Here is a 21,159-nt window from a genome sequence, read left to right as displayed (position 1 = left end):
TTTGCGCAGGGTGCTATACTAGATTAGCTGCTCAGATTATATTACAACTGCTTTCAGTGGAGCAAGAGAACTGGGGAAGGCTGGGGGGTGGAAGTGGGTGTGAAAGTCTTGCACCTGGATTTGGCTGCCAGCTGCTGAATGACAGATTCATCCATACTGGTAGCAGCCACATCATGGAAAACAGATGATTTGGGGACTATAACCAGACACTGCAGATGTAATTATAGGTGACTATAGCACACAGTGCAGGTAATTATATCAGGCATGAATACACCATGTTACCTGAGCACAACATTAATACCTAGGTCATTGTGTTGCTTAACATAATAACAACAATGAAAGAACTGATAAATGAATCCATCTTATGTCTTTGAGACTAGTTATTCTGGATTTAGATTGACTTCACTTTGTTTCTCTCACAAACAAATGAAAATGAATGCTGTAGCAATATTTAAAAGATCTATTACCGCACCTAGCACAATGGGACTCTGATCCTCATCGGCGCATGTAAACGCTACCACAATGTAAATAACGATGAAATACCAGTCTGTCCACTCACTACACCCTCTATCTCAGTTCTATCACCATTCCTAGTCTCCAAATGGAAGGGTCATACTGTGTATTAACTGACCTGGGGTATAAACAAACTATAATGGACTTGGTCAGCAGAGTGTAAAGACCTACCTTTCTTCTTATCAGGATGGTACTCCCCATCGTCCAGAACCCCAGCCAGATCGTCATCTGAAAATGCTAAAACAAACAAACAAAAAAAACCCCAAACAAGATGTGCTGACTTCCTGTAACTTAGACATTGCAATATGTTACATATTCAAGGCCTTTTATTGAGTAGTTCAGCTATATCTACTAACCCTGGTAACCAGAAAGCTCTCTGCGAAACTATCCAGAAGGGTTGCAGGTGGCACTGTTGTATTTGTAGAGAGTAGGAGAGGGTGAGAATCTGATAAGCATCAGCAATTAGGCATCTTGCTGAAATGTTACTTCCCTGACAGTACCCACATTGTGCTTTGGGACTGACAGATCTGCTGGGACATGCAAAAGGGACAGTGTCTCTTGCTTACAAATCTACCATCTACTACACAGCTATTCACTTAATGCCACGTTTGACCTGCATCACCTCTATGTAGATAATATAATTTAAATGCAGTCTGTCTTCTGAACTGAACTTCATAAGTATCCCAACTCTGAATTCAAGAGGAGCTCCCATCTGTGTGGACATCTCACCGTTTCACTGTATGCCAAGTTCAGGAATGGCAGAGATTAAGAGAGTCCCATTGGACTATTGTCTGTTCATACTTTCTATTGGTGGTCATGCAGTACTTGCTTGGGTCTGGTACATAATTGTATTCACAGAGGGGCAGATTTTCTCATTTAACTAGTAACTGAAAATATCAATACTGGTTAGTATGAAACCACAAGACATGGGGGGGAAGCATGCAACGGGAGGACGGCTGGTCTGCCAAAAGGATTAGTTCAGCAATTTCTCTACTCCCAGATGCCTTTCATTGGCTTTATCCAACTTAAGCACTAGGGCCTTATTTCTGGGCTGATCCAAAGCCCATTGAAGTCAATGGCACTGACTTCAATCACTTTGATTCAGTCCTTGCAGAAGTCTTGAGCACCTGCTGTTTGCGGGCAAGGCCAATGCTCAGCTCCTAGAAAAAGTCAGGCCCGTAGCTCTTCCGAAAGGTTCTCATTGTACTCGTATCAGCTGGTACAAAATGGGCTCTGGACCAATTCTGGTATGTGCAACCCCTGGCTGCCTATTGAAAAAGTCTCCTATGGAGGAATGAGGAACCCACTTTCAGGCATACCAGGTCTGCATTATTTACATAGGAGAGGTGCATAAAGTCTCTCAAAAATCAATTGTAAGTGAGCTGTCTCTGAAAAAGCCTCCTCATCCAAAAGTCCCGAGGGGGTGCCCAGACCACTAGGGTGGGGATGTCTCAATCCCTTTTGCTTGAAGTTCCACTCTGTATAATTAATTCAATATTCACTGGGACAGAGAAGGACAATGAATGATTCTATAACCCAGTGGTCAGGGTACTTCCGTGGGATAGGGGACACCTAGGTTCAAATCCCTGTTCCAAACCAGACAGAGTAGGGACGTGAACCCAGATCTCTCGCACTCAAGAGAAGTGCTCTAACCACTAGACTATGGAATAGAAGGGTTGCACCACCATTTTTTGTGAGCAGAGACTGATTGACAGATGCCGGACTCCAGGAGAGGGTTCGTGGCTGTGAATCCAGTATTAGGCATTTAACTCTCTCTTGAAGGGTTGGGCTTAGGCCCCAGTTCTCTCCTCCTCGTCATTTCCTATTGGCTACCTTAGGCAGCTCCCCGTTCAGTATGCTGGATTCTGTGAATTCTTTTGATAGGTGTCCAACTCTCCCTGTGCATTATTTGGGGTTGTGAATCTGGGTTCCTAAGGCCTTGTCTACACTACAGGGAAATTCAATCTAAGCTACGCAATTTGAGTTACGTGAATAGTGTAATTCAAATTGACGTAGCTCAGATCTACTGATCATGGGATCCACACTACTTCTCGATCCGGTGGAGTACAGGAGTCAACGGGAGAGCGATCTGCAGTCAATTTAGCGGGTCTTCACTAGACGTGATAAATCGACCGCCGATGCATCGATCGCCACACGTGGATCCCCCGGTAAGTGGTAGACAAGCCCTAAGTTAGGCGCTGCACTGTTCAGTATTACAACACCTAAATCCCCCTTGTGAATCTAGTCCTGATGGCTCCTGAAAAGTACAACATGGGAACTGGAAAACAGATGGTTTCCTCGAAGAGTTAAGAATATTACATGTAAGCTACAAGCACATGCTGAGCATCCAAATTGCATCCCACAGGCTTGGCAATATTTAAGGAATATTTTCTCCCTCAAACAGGACTTAACTTCCTTGCTTGTTTGAGCTGATGATCTTTATTAAACCTCTCTTGCTTAAAAGTACCTCAACAGACAGTGTTTAATGAAAATAAATATGGAGCCAATTTTAAGGGTCACGAAGTCTGTATTTCACAACATATAGTCAGCAGACTTCATGTACAAGGGCAGCATAAAAAAGACCTTCAACCAGACTCCAGGCATTTTATTTAAGAGGGAGCTCTCAGCAGGTTGTTACACTACAGGTTGTTACACTATCCCCATTCCAGCCCTGGTGGAATGCTGCTGTGTTCCTCTAGTTCTCAGCTGGTGTACAGCCCCTTAGGAACTATTGTCAACTGACATAGATTAGAACAACCCCTAGGCTGCTCTAACCAATGTGGCTGTGAAGGGCAGAGCATAACGACGCCCTGAGAGCCCCACCTCTCTCTTGTACTGAGCAGATCTTGACAGAAAAGGGTATCTGGCCTCTCATCGTGGGATGCTACTACATTTGGCTTTTTTTTTTTTAAGTGTTACTGGAGTATCTCCAGCAGAAGGACTGTGCATGAACACATTTCTAACACAAGTAGCTGAGATAAAATCACTGAGAAAATAAGTTTAATACATGCAAAACTGAAATGGAGAACTACAAGACAGTCCTGAATTAATAGGAAAAATAGTGTAGATATTCAAACCATTAAATTCCCAATTTATTTTGCAGACAGAAGAGGAGTAACAGAAGTTTTCAGTGCTTAGTAAAGCGCGTGCCAGAAAGCTGAGATTCATAAAAGGAAAGAGGTACGGCTGGGAGCCAGTACAAGACTCCTTACCCTGTTTTCCACCTCTTGAAGGGCTACCTTTACCTTTCGAGCCTGGAACAGGATTCTCTATTCATTAACTGATCACAGAAAACAGCATTTATGGATTTAGGATTTGCAATAAGATTAAAAACAAAACTAACAAATTGAATGGAGACCAAAATGTAAGTTGTACCAATGCTGATTAAGACTCGGCATACGTTACCATGAGAGCGTCTAGCTTTTGAAACTTGGTACTGACACACTGACTCTTTAAATTTTCCTGAACAAGTCTAATATATTTAAACAAACCTTGAAATCGAAGTACTTGCAAGACACCTAGCTAATAAAATCTAATGTAGTATCTGTTTATTAATTACACAAGCTGTACAGTAGTATATTCTATGCAAAGGCTGTGCAAGACTTTTCTAGATTGGTGCTCAAGAAACAATAACTGCAGACAAATGAGTCTCCACCTGTAATATTTTGGGAATGGAAAGAGGCCTCCCATCCCAGTTAAGTCCAGCCCATATTCTATATTGGGCTGGGAATTAAGACTGCTCTGGATTTGTGTGTCTTGGTAATGACGAAGAGTCACAAGAGCATGTACCATTCAGTCAATAAACTATCAGGTAGGGACAACATAGCAGACCTGCCAGGAGCTCATGAGTCAGAGGGAAAATAAGAAATAAAACAAGGGGACAAATACGTAAATGTGTAAATAGCCAATGAAAAACTAGGCAAGTCCTTTAATACAAAATATATTATCTCCCTTTAATTAACTCTGCAATAACAGATGTTTCCTCTGTTATGGGCTTGATCCCTTGTTATGGGCTTGATCCATTGACTTCAGTGGAGAAAGCCCTGAATTTGCAGAGCCCTATTTGGCCTTCAGGTATGTGTGTGCCATTCTAAAGAGGGGGAGGGCGAGTTTGTACACTCTATCCAAGGGAATAACTTGGCCTGTCATGTTTAAGGGAAAGACAGGGAAATGCCATAAATTTACATGAGAGGCTAGAGGAAGAACTAATGCTTTGAAAAAGTCAATCTCCAGCTCTTGCAGCTTTAAATCTCTCCATTTCCTCCGCCTTTGTCATTTGCAGCAATTCATTGCTTAAATGAAAGGATGCACTAAACAATGAAAACTACATAGCGACTTGATGGAGGGATGGGAAGGGTCCTTCATCTGATGTAAATCAGCACAGGCTCCACCGTAATCATCTGAAAGGGAGGCGCCATCCCAGGGGGTCTATTCTGTTCTTCCCCACTGTGTTTTGCATTCCCCCGAGTCATAAGAAAAAGGATAGACAGCTTTACGCTGCAGGATCTAGAGCAGAGTAAGAAAGTTAATCTACATACCTTCACCAGGTTTTACATTTGGTTTCCCACCGCCTTTCCCATCATTCTGATCATCTAGTGCATCGGATAAGTCAAAGTCCGCAGGATCCTTTGCTATAAAATACCATAGTGGTTACTATCTTGGACCAAGCGTTCCAAGGTACTTAATTCAACACTCCTTGATCTAATTCCTTTGATCTGACAAAGGTTCTTAAGAAAGAAAATCCTCAACCCTGTCAGACAGTGTCAAGGGAAAGATGAAGTAACTGACTTTTTTTTTATTTTATTTTTTTTTTCAGTTTAAACATATAATATCATGGGATAGAGTGACCAGATGTCCCGATTTTATAGGGACAGTTCCGATATTTGGGACTGTATCTTATATAGGCTCCTATTACTCCCTACCCCCGTCCCAATTTTTCATACTTGCTGTCTGGTCACTCTATCATGGGAGATATTTGCAATTCATTTGGTTTTGTGCTCTCATGCTGGTGTTGTGATAAATGTCATGTTCTTCTTCCAGAAATTGTCTTGCATAGTGGATCAAATGCCAGGAAATCATATAAATCAAGCAGGAGAGAAAAGGGCAGAACGAAATAGACAATTCTATGTGTTCAGAGTGTGGAAATAAGGTGGAGGGGGGAATCTTAAAGGGAAAGGAAGTACTTTCTGAGATGCACCTTTTCTGACTGAAATAGTCAGTAATGGGGAAAACACACTGCTGTATATCCTGAGAATTTAAGTTTAAACAGAGAACAGCCTCTTACTATGTTTATTAAATGACTACTGCACAAATGTAACTGAGCTAATTGAATTTCTTGACTCTTTCACTGGCGGGAAAGTAAGATTGCTCTCTCAAAGCACAGCAAGATTTAAAATCACCAAAACTCTGCCCACATCGCCTGGCAAAATGATTGGCTAAGAAATAGTGCTTGGTGTCCATTAGGTTCCAGAGTCAACACCTCATTGAAATGCATGGGAGAAAGTCTCAGCGACAATAATGTTTCAGATTATCTGTCTAGAATCTTGGAACTAAATTCACTGCTGGAGTAACCAGGTACAACTCCACTGACGTCTCCATTGACTTCAGTGGGGCACCTGAAACAGCACTTCATTGCTTTACGTCTGGAATGTTTTCTTCACAGCAGTCAGGGCTATACACAATTTGTTAGTTTTGTTTTAAAATGCAAAGTAACTCTTCCAAAGTAGCTGGTGCTACCAGAGAAGTGCTGCTTGAGCTACCCAGCCAGGACCAGCTCAGTGTGTCCATGGGGTAAAGGTGGATACATCAGACCCCCTACTTTCCAGGACTACTGAGTGAACAAAATAAAAGTAGGATGAAAATAAAAGGGGCTGGGTATAAGTGAGGCGGAAGGTGATTGCTGGGAGAGGTTGTGGCTTCCACCATTTCTCCAGTTTGTGCACTGCTAGCTTCTCCTCCTTTGGAACTAGCTCTTGATGCCCCATGTACCACTCAAGAACTAGCACTTACCTGGATTCTTTTTGGGTGGGGCCTTGGTGGTTTTTGGCTTCTTGGTTGTGGTGGTGTGGATCACATCCCATAAACTAATATCATCTGAAGGAACAAGACCACAACAAAGTTACATTACAAAAGCCTACCAGGCTATAAGAAGATACCCTAGCAGGCCTTTGTAGCTCCAGCACATCAGACTGGGGGAGAGAGGTGCTAGTACAATCCATGGGCCTGTGCTACAAAGTTAGGACCCTCCCATAGCTCTAGTGCTCTGGGGTTTGCTCACCTGAGATTAGCAGACACTCCTCCCTGCAATCCGTTCTGCAGAGCTACGTTCAAGTACCCATCTGCACAGAACACACTGGTACGTATGTCTATTAGAACACATGCCATGATGGCTGTAATTGCTAAAGTCTGAGGACACTGCTGAGTATCACAGAATTGTTGTTGTTGCATACATCGCTCCTTCTATGAATTCTGGGAATGGGTAAGGGAGGCTCGTTTTAAACTCCAGAGGAGTTTGGCTCATTAGCAATTCAGTATCTCCTCACTTAACGTTGTAGTTATGTTCTGGAAAAATGCTACTTTAAGCAAAACAATGTTAAGAGAATCCAATTTCCCCATAAGAATTAATGTAAATAGGGGAGGGTTATTTTTTGCCAGACAAAAGACTATATTTTATTTATTTAAAACTTATACACACACACACACACACACATACTCTGTGTGTGTGTGTGTGTGTGTGTGTGTGTGAATATATATATATAACAATTTAATACTGTACACAGCAATGATGATTGTGAAGCTTGGTTGAGGTGGCAGAGTCAGAAGGTGGGATATTTCCCAGGGAATGCCTTTCTGCTAAATGATGAACTCAGCTGAGCCCTCAAGGGTTAACACATTGTTGTTAATGTAGCCTCACACTCTACAAGGCAGCACGAATGGAGGGAGGGGAGACAGCATGGCAGAGAGAGACAGACATACACCGTGTGTGTGAGAGAGAGACACCCGCATTGCCCCTTTAAGTACGCTCACCCCACTCTAAGTACACTGCCCTTTTAAGTAGATCAGCAAGTTGAGACAGCAACTGCTGCCAGCAAGCTCCCTCCGTCCTGAGCCCTGTCATGTCCCTCCCACCCCGCTCTATGGAGATGGGATAAATGGGGGACAGGGGGGAGGGGAACATCCTGACATTAGCACCCTTCTTTCCCCCCCCCCCCCCGGCTGCACAACAAGCAGGAGGCTCGGGGAGCAGCTCCAAGGCAGAGGGCAGGAGCAGCACACGGCAGAGGGGAGAGGAACAGCTGAACTGCCCAGCAATTGATAGCCTGCTGGGCGGCTGCCCCACAGGGAACTTAGGGGGGCTGCCGGTCCACCCTGGTTCCAAGCCCCCACCAGCTAGCTCCAACGGGCTGATTTTTCTGCAAGCAGTGGACAAAACAGGCGGCTGCCAAACAGCGTTATAAGGGAGCATTGCGCAACTTTAAACGAGTGTGTTCTCTAATTGATCAGCAACGTAACAATGTTAACCAGGACGACTTTAAGTGAGGAGTTACTGTACTGTGCACTTTTGTCACCCAGAGGATGATGATGATTATAGTACATGGGCACTCCATCAGTAGAGATTAGATTCCAATGTGAGTTGCATTCAGTGCTGGAATATCCATTATCTTCTGCCCAATGAGGAGGGACTACCACACTTAGTTAAAAAAATTATCCAATGGTTAATATTGTGCATTACTAAATCTCTCTTGTAAGGGTGTTTTAATAGCCAGGAAGGACTCAGTCATGGCCCCAAAGCACTGTACAGACACTAAAACTAAGTCTCCATCCCCCTTCTAGGTAGGACTCTAATGCCAGCATTTTACAGATTAAGTGATAACACAATAAGTGTTTGTGCGAGCCAGGTCTCCTTGCTCTGAGTCCTGTGCTCAAAACACTAGGCAATGCTTCTTATGGTTACACTGACAAGCAGTTTCCTTCATTCACATCCCAGAGAGGAATCTTGGGCAGTGGGATGGTCTGTGTGCATTCCTACAGTGCCTCAGGGAATGCGGTATTACCTGGCTTCTTTGGATAGGGTTTAGTGGTTGCCTTTCCTGGTTTTGTTGTAGTCTCCACTGGGGTGTCAAAGTAGTCAGATAAATCGAAGTCCCCTATTTTTAAAAGGAAAAAACAAATCTCACCATTGTGTAAACAGCATGATTCTGTCAGCATGACTCTGCTGTTGAAAAGCTTTCTGTGACTGCACCAGGCAGGCGATGCAAACCATTCAACATCAACGTGAAGAGCATGCACTGTGCAGATCTATTATCTGCAGAACCTTATCAATGGCCCTGAGCGCACATGTGGCCCACTCCTGTGGCCAACCTCCCAGGAGCTCTGCAGCCTTAATTCCCTTTCTTAAAGGCAGCATTAGAAGCATTAGAACAATTACCTGTAGTGCCTGCTGGGAAACATGGGCTCATGGCTGCCTTGTCATGTCTCACACAGAGAAATTGTACACAGAGATCAGTGTGTCTTAATCAGTAAGATACAAACATTCACAATAGGTCAGCTGAGAAAAGGTGTCTAGATACCCCAGAGCTCTGCTTGTTAGAATACAATCCCATTGCAAAACTTTCAGATTAAACTGACTACAACCTAATTTGCCACTTTATCCTAGATCTGGACCTTTTGTGTGTCCTGGACCCATTGTACTGCAATGGGGGGAGGGTTGTCCCCTTCCTCCCACCGATGGTCTCTTACAATGGACACACAATGCTGTGAGAAGTGTTAAGGAAAATGCTTGCAGTTGTCAAGGCAATACCGGAAATGCAATACAAGGAATAACTTAACTGCATGCTTTCCCAGAAAAGGGCTTTCTTTAGAATAGAGCCATCTTGCTCATTAGAGCCAGAAACGTGGTGTGTGTGTGTGTTGTTCTCCCCCCCCTCCCCGTCTAGGGTTGAGCAAGTTACATGTTATCAAATTGGAGTGAGGACAGAAAGGGATTTCAGAATCTAATCAACTAGAGAAAGCTCAGAGCACAGGACAAGCCGGAGAATGGAAATGGCACTTTAAAGGGAGGGCTGCCCAAGAACATGAAGTGCCTTGGCACATCTGCCAGGCTGTGTTCTGAGGGAATCTCTGAAGGGCAGAGCTCACTAAAGGAAATTAGTTGTAAATGCCCATCTAGCTTCTGGAACAGTGCTAAGAACCTTGGCTGTGTGAGCAATTTCACAGCAGGAAAAGCATGTGGAAGCTAGACATGGAAACTGGAAAGACTCAGGTCAGAACAAGAAATGACACCAATTGAATAAGAATATTTTTTTAAAAAATGTTCTGGGGCAAAAGAGACGAGTTCAAGTTCTCAGCGAGGCATCTTGAATTAGACTTCTCTCACCAGGGACGGAATCCAGAGCAGGCACCCCGTGTCCTCATGTTAAAGGCATGTTGAGATATACAGCTGGCTAAATCCCAGTGTTCATAGTTCTTATCTACAGTGCAATTGCTATTTACAGAAGTGCACTGTATGGGAAAGCCAGATGTGAACTGTCAGCTGAATGCTAGTCAGTCTGCTAAACGCAAATCCTACCATGCAACTAGCAGTTCCCTGCCACATATCAAAATAAAGTTGGCAGACTGCTCCTTACTACCAACCCTGCACCTGCATCCACTGACCAAAACCACGTGGATTTATGGGGTCAAATCCTAGCCACATTGAAATTAATGGGACTTTTGCCATTTACTTCAATGGGGCCAGGATTTCACACCATGGTGTCTTTTTCTAATGTGGAAAACTTACTGACTTTGAAAAATGGAACATGGTGTGACATTTCTGGATCATGCATGTATTTATTATGCATGCCAGGACTGGTGCTGGATCATAGGCAGGGACCAGTGATAACTGTCTATCTAGGTTCTTGTAAGGTGCCTATCACTGTGGTATCTGAGCTGGCTATTGTGAGCTTCTGAACCTTCTCCTCCCATTTCCCATTAATACACGCCTTGTGCATCTGATGAAGTGAGCTGTAGCTCACGAAAGCTTATGCTCAAATAATCTTGTTCTCCCTGTATATCTCTTTGCTCACGAACAGTTAAATGCAGCTGAATTGTTCCCCTCTACGCAGTGGTTGGCTTTTGTTGGGTACTAGCTTATGGTGTAGTTCTCTTCTGGCTTTTTGTTCCTCCTTTATTTTGAATAGAGGAGAATGAAACTGAGCAGGAGCAATGGCTTCTGGCTTCCTGATCCTCCACCTGTGCTAGCCCTGACCCTGATATATCTTAGAGCAGCGTCAGGGGCTATGGCTGCCAGAAGTCTGTCTGGGCTTCCAAGGCTTGCCAGAGCTCAGACCACGCCCCAACATACCCGTTCCACAGGGGGACATAGGAGTCAGCTATGTTGCTTTCCCACGATTCCCTCATCCTGGGGGAACCACTAGATGGCCAGTTACGCTAGCTTTCCCACTCCTTTGCACCACCAGAATGGAGGGAAGGAGCTGGCTCACAATTTTTCATTCCGATAGTTTTGATGTCCCCCATCACAAAGTTTAATCTCTTTATTCTGCTGGAGTTGTTCTTGAAGCTCAGAAATATAGTTAACACTCAGCAGATGTTACATGACGTTGTTTCCACCTGGGTCTTCCTGGCATTCCTAATGAAAGCCATATTGGCCAAAGGGTTAGGTTGGGTTTGCTTTGGCTAGTGAGTGTGTTCGTTTCTGGAGCTCTCTCGCTTGCTGCAGTTTATTTCAAGCCGACGGGCTGAGCTGTTACTCAACTGGCCCGTCTACATTTCAGCTGACATTTGGCTGGAATTGAGCTGGAGAACTTGCAGATGGTAAAACTTTCACTTCATTATGAAACCAAGCAAGTTTCCTCAAATGGGTCCTGAGCAGACGCTCAAATGTGTCTGTATCTAAACAGCAAGGGCATTTGAAAAGGCACAGAGTGGGGGAAGTGTCTCCTCACAGCTAGTTAGAACTACACTGTTTCAACAGAGATTTCCTGTGTCAGGGATGATCAGAAACACGTACAAGAAAAATGAAACTGAGAATAGTTTGTTGTGTTTACACACGGAAGGAAAGAAAGCGGCTGCCATTCTTCGAGCAGGAACATATGAGGCAGTAGGGCATTATTACTGTGGAAACAAAGGCACAAAACAGTTGAGAGACTTGCCCAAGGTCACAAAGGAATCAGCAGAAGGGCTGGGAACTGAACCTAGATTTCCTGAGTCCCAACCCAGAGCCTTGCCCACACGTCCATCCTGTGCTACAGAAGCAGATTTCAAAAAAGCTTAGAACAGTTTTGAAAAATGGCATCTATTGCACTGTACATTACACAGTCCCTGCCCAAAGAGCTTGCATGTTCTGTGTTTGTGCAGCACCACACTGTGGGGTCCTGGGCCAGGACTAGGGCTTGCAGGTGCTAAGAGAACACAGATAACAGAACAGCGTCCTGCTAGCACAGCTCTTCTAAACCCTTGGTAATTCTAGTCTTGATGTGTTAATGTAACAAGTCACTGAAGCCTCTGAATGTGGTAGTTCCTGTCATGTGCACAGGGCTTGGGGCACATCTCTTGTATGTGCACAGTTCCTGTGGTAACTGCAACTCTGACCCCCTTCCTGGCTTGCTTGAGGGGGACTCAGATATCAGGCCTCTAGCCTGAGACAGGAACAGGTCCATCTCTTTCCCTCCAGATTGAGGATTTCGGCTGCAATTTCCTCCTGCTGCTCCCTCTGATCATCTAAGGGCTTGTCTACACTTACATTTTATAGCGCTCTAACTTGCTGGCTCAGAGGTGTGAAAAATCACCCCCATGAGCGCAGCAAGTCTAAGCACTTTAAAGCGTTAGCGTAGACAGGCTCCGAGCACTGGGAGCCGTGCTGCCAGCGCTCTGAGCTAATCCCCTTGTAGAGGTGGATTACCAGGAGTGCTGGGAGAGCTCTCTCCCAGCGCTCACGCGCGACCACACTCACACTTCAAAGCGCTGCCACAGGAGCGTTCCCGCGACAGCACTTTGAAGTTTCCAGTGTAGCCATGCCCTTAGCAAGTCTGAACTTAGGGCAGCACTTACAGTCCTGTTCTCCTGCAGAGACTAGAAGCGGGTGCCCAGCAACCACCCAGCCTTCATAAAGCAAAGGACTTATTCAGAACCAACAGCAATACAGAGAAAACATACCTTAAAAACAAACAGCTTATTCACATGGCTTACCAGATGACCCCCATCTTCCACCTGGAGCCCCTGTCAGTTCCTGGTTTGACCCTCCTCTATGTAAGACCAGCTACCTCCTACCACTCTCAGTTCTTTGCTTGCTAGGCCCCTTGAATCCACTCAAGTATATGCAATTTCACCCAGAGAGTGGTACAAGGTATGGGGAAACTGAGTCACGTATTCTTTCATAAAAAATAAATCTGAGGTTTCCTAGTTCTCCACAGCAGCGAATTAACCCATTGGTTAACATGAATGTTTTCATTATTTTGTTTGAATGATAAATCAATAAGGATCCTCACCTGTTCTGCCCGATGGCTTTTTGGGCAACTTGGGAGGAGCTGTGATTTTAAAGAAAGAGGGGAAAAACTTAGTTACTAGGGTTACTTGGAAATTTGTCAACTATAACTTAGAAATAAACTACAACAGCTTATTCATCACAGGATCCTTACACCCCATGTGTGATGTGGAAGATTACAGGATGCTTAAACCACGTGCTTTTCAACATTAATTAAATCATGGTATGAACTGAAAACCATTGTATTAGCTCTCTTTTATACTTCATTTGCAGACCTCACTCAGGCTCTGATCCTGCAAAAATTCATGCAGGTGCTTAACTCTAAGCATGTGAATAATCCCACTGAAATCAACTGGACTATGTACAGTTAAGCACCTGTGCAAGATCGGGGCCCACGTGCTGTTCACACCAATGATAGCATTGCATGCACACAGTCAAATTCTGCCCTCAATTACCCTAATGCATGCTGCTGTCCACTGTAGCAGAGAGCGGAATTTGATCCCCTGTCAAACCATGTACTTCAAACAGAGACTAGGCAAATCAACTGCTAACAGTAAGCCCACCCCGCGCCACCCTGCAAAGCCGGCTCCTGTCCCACAGGGCTAAGCCTGGCTCTCCACTCCAGGAATCGTGAGGTCGTGGTGTCACTCAGGTTTGGCCTGGGCACCCCTCTGTCATGGCATGCAGGGAAAGGGAAGAGGGGAGCCAGCCGCCAGGCCATATTTGAGTGAGTGGTGGTGTGACCTGGCATATGGGCTCTCGGCAACACTCACTCAAATTTGGCCTGGCCACCCCTTCACCCTAATAACAGAAGGGCAGGTGGGCCAAACCTGAATGGTGCTGTGACCCCATCTGCCAGGTCACCATGCCCAGAGTGGGAAGCTGGCCCAGCCCTGTTGTGCAGGAGCTGCAGCTGAGTTTATTAAATCATGGACACACCAGTCTTGGACAAAATGAAGAATCATAGTATCTGACATTTTGACCACCTCCCACTCATCGTGATTTTCCTGTCAAAACGTTACTTACATCGCTTGGTGGGAAGGTCATCCAGTGCATCTGACAAACTGAAATCATCCAAACCATCCCCATATCCTACAGACAAAGAAGTGGTATTGGCTTTACTAGTTATGCCTGACGTACGGGTCATTAAGCAGTACAGAGCCATTTGACATCCGACCCATCTATTTTTCCCCTTCAGAATCTCCTAGGTGCATTTCCAGGGAGAGCTCTCATTTGCTCATGCTTACTCCTGTCATCCCAGAACTTCCACTCTCACCTCTCATCTGGCGTCTATGAACTGAAGATGGCAATCCTTTGTTCCTCAAGGGGTTGGCTGCCCTGGTGGTGCCTTGGAGGTTCCCCCACTGGGGAATTATAGGAAGTAACTCCCTGGTCAGATAGGCCTGGCTCCTCACAAAGCTGCTTTTTAACCATGCAGTGCTTTTAGCCACTGAGGGACCCCAAACTTTTCGCAAGCCAGAATCTTCAACCCTCCCCAGAGCCAAATTCCTTTCTATGCCCAACCTCCCTGTAGGACAGGGACTCCGGACCCATGGCATCACCTCCAGCTCTCTGTGGGGGAGAAGGCAGAGCCTGACCCCATGCCCCACTAGGTTTGCCTTTAGTTTGCCAAATGCAGAGACTAGGTGGGTGGCGATTCCTCTCCCATCCTGTTCATTCACATTCTCGCAGCCCATCGGGGGTTACAGATGGGAGAGAATAACTCGCTTTCTCCCCTTCCTGACTGTAGTCACCTCTGCAATCTCCCAAGCAGCTGTGGTGTGCTTTACTTGGGTGCTTCCCATCCTGGAGTAGGTATCATTGCTTTGGAGGTGCTCCTTAACTGCCTCAGTTTCCCTTGTTGCAGCTGGGGACTCAGTCACAACTATGCTATGCGCTGCCTCAACTTCCTTGGTGTGGGCGGGCAAAGGGCTACCCTCCCTCCCTAGCCTGGGGGACAGGACTCAGGCAGTCAGTAAGACTCATCTCTTAGTGGGAATGGGCAGTGGCCTCGTCTCCTCCAGGTATCTGTTTTCATACACTGGGAACCTGAGCTTAACCCTGCTTTCCCTTTGTTATAGGCAGGAGGAAGGTGACTAACCCCCACCACGCCCACCCTTCTCCCTGTCAGCTACTCTGTTTGCACTCTGGCTGATGATTTCATACACATTCTTACGTACATTCCTAGTGAATTGTACGGGTCACATTCAGACACTCTGCCATCCCAGGAGAAAGCTGGATGGGTTCTAAAGCCATAACCTAACTTCCAAAAAGTACGTCAAAAGGTGTTTCATTCAGGATCCCAACCAACAGCACTCCTGCCCCTTCCTGTGTCTGCACCGAAATCTGGGCTGCAGGCAGTGCAAAGGGCTTCACACCAGGAATGGTCACCCTTTCAGCCTGTGATGCGGTTTTGCTACACAGGGTTTAACGCCATGCTCTCTGTTCCAGAATCTCTCCATCCCATCAATGTCTCTCCATTAACTCCCACCAAGTTTCGCTCCCACTGGGAACCCAATGGATCTGCACCGAGGAGAATAGGACTCTGTGTGACTCCTTCCCTCAAGGGGCTTGTCTGAAACAGGACTATATTAACGTGAACTCGGTACCTTTAGTTCATGCTCGCAGGATCTATGCAGGGCAGATACAGTGCAAGGCTTCAGTGCATGCTGCAATTCACATCCCCGTAGGCTGCACTGCAGGGCCATGTAGACAAGCCCTCAGCCACACAGTTATCTGCAAGGTTTAACTACCAGTGGCTTTTCCAGGACCACACTGGGCCTCACTGGGTGCATTGGGCAATCCTGGAGGAGGTGACTCAATGCTTTTCCCCCACTCACCTTGGGGTCCTTCTGAGGTGGCCTTCCTCCCACTCGAGGAGGTCTCCCAGGTGGGGGTGGGTTGCTGCTTGACCCTGACCCCTTTTCCCTGGTCCCATTCCCTCCCTGTTAGATTTTTTTTTTTTTTAATTAAACCCAGGCCATCTAGTCACATGATCAGCCAGTTTCTCACCTACACATACTTCTCTAGGATTTTTGTCTATTAACCATGATTTCAGGTCCAGGGAGCAGAGTTTATAGAACTGTTCCAAACTCATTAACTCATAAACTTCACCAGCTGTGCTAATTCCCCAACTAGCTCCCATTTTCTTATATACATCCTAATTTGGGTTGCAATATCAGCACAGTTCATACCCTCTTTTTTTTCTGAATTCCCAAAAACTTCCTTCATCGCCATGTTCAATTCACATCCAATTTCAAGAGCATTTAAAAATAAATTCATGTCAACCTCTTATCTAAAATAAGATAAGACGTTGGGGTACGTCTCTACTGCAATAAAAAACCAGGGGCGTGGCTGCGGCTGGCCCAGCTCCGGTGCCTCTGGCTTCGACTGTGGGGATGAAAATTGCAGTACAGATGTTTGCGGTCAGGCTGCAGCCCCAGCTCTGGAACCACGCAAGTGGGGTGGGTCTCAAACTGAGGCTCTAGCCCTATCTTGAATGTGTATGCTGCGATTTTTCAGCCCGGCAGGCTGAGCCCCTTGTGCCTGAGTCACCTGACCTGGGTTCTGAGACTGTGCCACAGGGCTAAAAATTGCAGTTCAGACATTCCCTCAAAATCTGCCACCGGTAGGACCAAGTATGTGGGGTCTGGCTCCACTCACTGGATCAGGGGTTTCCAGGCCCATTCTTCTCCACTTTTTCCTCTCTGCTGCGGCTTGTCCTTCTCTTCTTGCTCATGCTAGCCCTGTTTCTCCTCATGCTATCGTTGCTTCTTGCAGTCTGCAAACTGCTGGACTTCAAAGCCCAGTTTATCTCCCTCCAACTGTAACCTCACCTCCTCCACCTGTAAACCAGAAGTTGCCTCTTTTGTCTTGCCTTATTCCAACTACAGTGGTGTCTCCACGACTTCCTGGGCCTGCTGGACTCTGTCAGTGATCTGGGTGTCCCTCATAGTCCTGGATCATAACTCCTTTTCTGGTCTTCTAAGGCACAGCTAGTTGCCCTGCTCCTGAGAGTTTAGCTGTGTGTCTCTGCATGTCTCAACCAGCTGACCTTTCTTCAACTGTTCACACCTAACCTTTTCTATTTGTCTCTCCCTATTCCTATCCTCAATAGGCTATGGGACACTCTGTGCTTTTTCCTTCAACGGTACTTGCTGTCGGGGCTGTTGGCACTTACTGGAAATTCACCACTGTCCTTGATCCCACTTCTACCACCATATATGTCACAGATCCCAAAGTAACTGTACTGCTGATCCCTTCATGGCCTCTTTGCGGATGCCCCATTCAGGTCTCAGGCCTTTAGCCACCACCTTTCTTTGGGTAGGAACAGGCATTCCCCTCTTTTCAGACACTAGATTTATGCTGCAATTTCCTCCTGAAGCTGTGCGCACCTTAGCAAGTCCAAATTTAGCTCAGCACCTTCCGTTCCCAGAAGCTATGATATGGCTCACCAGTGACCAGCCAGCCTTCATAGGCAAAGGATTTAGTCAGAGCCAAAAGAATTATAGGTTTTCTCTATCTTGGAAACCATGAACAGCTTATGTGTGCCTGTCTTACCAGGTGTCCCCATCTTCTACACAGAGCTCCTGGTAGGTTTCAAAGTCCTTCAAACCCTTTCAGGAGCGTCCGTCCCTCTTGGTTACTATGTCCTGTTGGTTCTTGCTTCAGATGAGAGTGATACTGCCCTATATCAGACAGACCACTTCATACCACTCTCAATTCTTGGTTTTCAGGGCCTCTTGATCCCAGGCAAAACCAGTATATGCAATTTCCCCCAGGGAGCAGTACTTCCGCACACCTATTTAACTGTCTACAGATTTGCATTAATTACTCTTATAGTAATTTTAGTTTTTGATAATTCATTCATGCTTTAGGTGACTTTCTCACCTTAACTCCACCGATTGTCTTGTTTCAAGAAAGAAATTAATGCCTTCATTCCCGGGATGGGTGGGTGGATGTGCATGTGCCAGTATGAGGTATGGGGAAACTGAGCCACGTTCTTTCTTAACAGTAAACCAGAAGTTTCCCAGTTCTTCACAGTAAGAGAATAACTCATTGCTCACCATAAATGTTTTCAAGAGAAACAACCCATTACTCTGAATGATAAATCAATAAGGATCCTCACCTGTTCTGCCCGATGGCTTTTTGGGCAACGTGGGAGTAGCTGTGATTTAAAAGAAAGAGGAAAAAAACTCAGTTACTAGTGTCACCTGGAAATTTGTCAACTATGATTTAGAAATAAACCAGAAGGGCTTATTCATCACAGAATGCTTACACTCCATATGTGACGTGGAAGATTACAGGATGCTTAAACCACATGCTTTTCAACATCAATTAAATCACGGTATGAACTGAAAACCATTGTATTCGCTCTCTTTTATACTTCATTTGCAGAACTCACACAGGCCTGATCCTGCAAAAATTCATGCAGGTGCTTAACTCTAAGCATGTGAGTAATCCCATTGAAATCAACTGGACTATATACAGTTAAGCACCTGTGCAAGATCGGGGCCCACGTGCTGCTCACACCAATGATGGCACTGTACACATAGTCAAATTCTGCCCTCAATTACCCTAATGCATGCGGCTGTCCAGTGTGACAGAGCAGAATTTGACTCCCCTCCCTGTCAAACTATGTACTTCAAACAGACTCAGCAAAACAACTGCTAACACAACAGGACTCATCCAGCACATAAAGCAAATAATCATCCTGAGAAGATGGAGGGGCCATAAGTTTTATTCTCACCTGCTTGGGTCTCTCAAATCAATGACATTAGAAAATCTACAGTGCACCATACCACATCAAGTAACAGATGGTTATGTTTTAAGGAAAGAATTTATCTTTCATTGATTTCTGAGAGGCCAAAGTGTGTGTGTGTGTGTGTGTAGAGGTGCGGGGAGGTTAATACTGTAAGCCAATGATGATATCTGTTAGTAGTAATGGGCCATGTTACCTTGAGTATGAATAAAATATGAACAAAAGATGTGGTTACCCTGTTCCTATTAATTTCTGCCTCTGATCTGGCAATATTTCCAATGGTGTGTCATGATTTAAGTCAGCTAGCCTTCTTCAGGTGCTTGCTTTCTGCTGCTTGATCTGTTCAAATCCAAGGACACAGTTCAAGATATGTCTTGACTTAATAGCCCTGGGACTTTGGGAGGTTCGCTCCCTTCTGCCGGAACCACAGCACTCCAGGTCTCAGCGTTTAGTCTGTAGGCTGGAGCAGTGTTCTCCTGCAGCAGGTGTTAAGGGGTCATTGTGTAGGGGTCTGCAGGGATAGAAAATCACACAGGGGAGAGGTCCCCAGGGCTTGCTACATTCAGTCCTCAATCAGTATGTGATAAGACTTTACAGTGATCACGGGTCTAATACCTCATTATCCACCATCTTTCTAGTGGGATGAAGTATTCATTTCTAGCCCTGGCAGATTACAGGGTATCTGATCTGAAAATCGCCCCATTCAGATTATGTGCATTTTTTCTTCCCCATGTGAATTCCGGTACAAGAAAGCAGAAGCTAAAATAAGCCCTGCTAGAGCCTGAAATCTGTTTTTATGCTGTAAAGCAAGGGATTTCAAATCTTTTCATAGCTTGGATCACATCTTTAATGGGGTGTCACCAGGGCACATCACACCCCATTGACAACCACATGGACCCACCTCCCTTTCAATTCTCAGAGTGTAACACCTGCCCTCCTCTTCTCAGAGCTTGTCTACACTTGAAACACTACAGTGGCACAGCTGTGCTGCTCGAGTGCTTCAGGGTAGACCCCACCTATGCCAATGGGATGGATTCTCTTGTTGGAATAGGTAATCCACCTCCACAAAAGGCAGTAGCTAGGTCAATGGAAGAACTCTTCTGTTGATCTAGCGCTGTCTACACAGGGATTTATGTCGGCTTACTGTGCTTCTCAGGGGTGTGGATTTTTGACATCCCTGAGAATGTAGTTAACCCAGATCAAGCTCAGTCATAACGACAACTTGAGTGATTGTTTAGATGGCACAGTGATAACAGGGACATATTTCATGTATTTTCAGCTGACTTTAGTGTGACGTTGCTACAGGAAACTAGCAGAAGCAGCACCATGTGAGCAGTTAGCTGTCTCTGAATCACCAATATGTGGATCAGCAGTGGTCTAAGGACTATAATGTGGGAACCACTGCTTTAAAGCATGTGTGTGTGATGGGAAGCAACACATTAATAGGAATGCCATGATTTTGTAGTAGTCTTGTATCTGACAACTTGCCTTGGCTTGGACTAGTACAGATGTTTTCAGGACTTGGGGATTTTTTTCAAGTGCTCCATCTGGAACACTGATCAGAAAGGGGGAAAAATTGACCCCTGAATTCTGGATATCTTGATGGGTTTCAAGGAGGCCTCTGGTAAAAGTAGAGCGGTCTTTTCCTCTGTGGGCCAGATCCTCTGCTGGTGTGTATCTGTGTAGCTCCATTCACTTCAGAGGAGCAAACTATTCACATCAGCTGAGGACTTGGTCTACAGTTTCTGCACATCATGGGACACATTCTTGTATATTCAGGCAGTTCCTACTGAGGTCAGTGGAAGCCACACAAACCCATTCCAGGAGAGAATATGGCTCATCACAGTTGTGTTCCGAGGGCTGTACAATAATCTATGCTGGTTAAGGTATTAGATATGGACTTATTTTCTTAACGTGTCCATAAATGCGTGGAGAAGAAATGAGAAGTCCTAGTAGCAGACAGGATCAGGAACACAACAGCCTTTCATGCTGTGATTGGTTCCTTGTATTTATTTATCAGGGCAAAGACTATAGTCCAGAGTCTGTTCTGGGTAAATCAGAAGTGCTTCCACTGAATACCACTTGTATTGGGGCAACACTGACCAGAATCTGTGTAACCGTCTATTCTGTGTAAAATAGTATCTAAGGATTAGCACTGTCAAACACTGTGCTCCTGCAATAGTGTCACCTAGCCATGAAAGATATTAAGCCATACCTTAACATAAAAATAATAAATGAGTTTTCTTTGCCTTGTCAAGTGCCAGATAAGATCCCCTCTCTTAGAAGTGATCTGCTCTTAATGATGAGATACAGCAAAAATAACTAAAATAGGTTATTTTCCCTAGATCCTGATTAGCAATGGTACTAATGGCTCACTGGATTTTTAAACGGGATTTGGAATCCC

General features: G+C 45.2%; 1 protein-coding gene across 2 annotated transcripts in view; it reads right to left on the bottom strand.

Annotated features, from left to right (window-relative positions):
* Positions 1–21,159, bottom strand: part of CD99L2 (CD99 molecule like 2) — an 88,277-nt gene that overhangs the window by 14,639 nt on the left and 52,479 nt on the right. Inside the window, exons 3-10 of one of the 2 annotated variants that reach the window (XM_074962604.1) lie at positions 18,123–18,161; positions 14,021–14,086; positions 12,999–13,037; positions 8,568–8,660; positions 6,523–6,606; positions 5,052–5,144; positions 3,726–3,767; positions 685–750 (exon numbers count right to left, since the gene is read on the bottom strand). In XM_074962604.1, the coding sequence (XP_074818705.1) occupies positions 685–750; positions 3,726–3,767; positions 5,052–5,144; positions 6,523–6,606; positions 8,568–8,660; positions 12,999–13,037; positions 14,021–14,086; positions 18,123–18,161 (522 nt within the window). The remainder of the gene's footprint in view (positions 1–684; positions 751–3,725; positions 3,768–5,051; positions 5,145–6,522; positions 6,607–8,567; positions 8,661–12,998; positions 13,038–14,020; positions 14,087–18,122; positions 18,162–21,159) is intronic. The other variant, XM_074962605.1, reaches the window with a different exon arrangement.

This window comes from Natator depressus, chromosome 9 (genome assembly GCF_965152275.1).
Source record: "Natator depressus isolate rNatDep1 chromosome 9, rNatDep2.hap1, whole genome shotgun sequence".
Taxonomy (NCBI): Eukaryota; Metazoa; Chordata; order Testudines; family Cheloniidae; genus Natator; species Natator depressus.
This window is presented reverse-complemented; position numbering and strand designations above follow the sequence as displayed.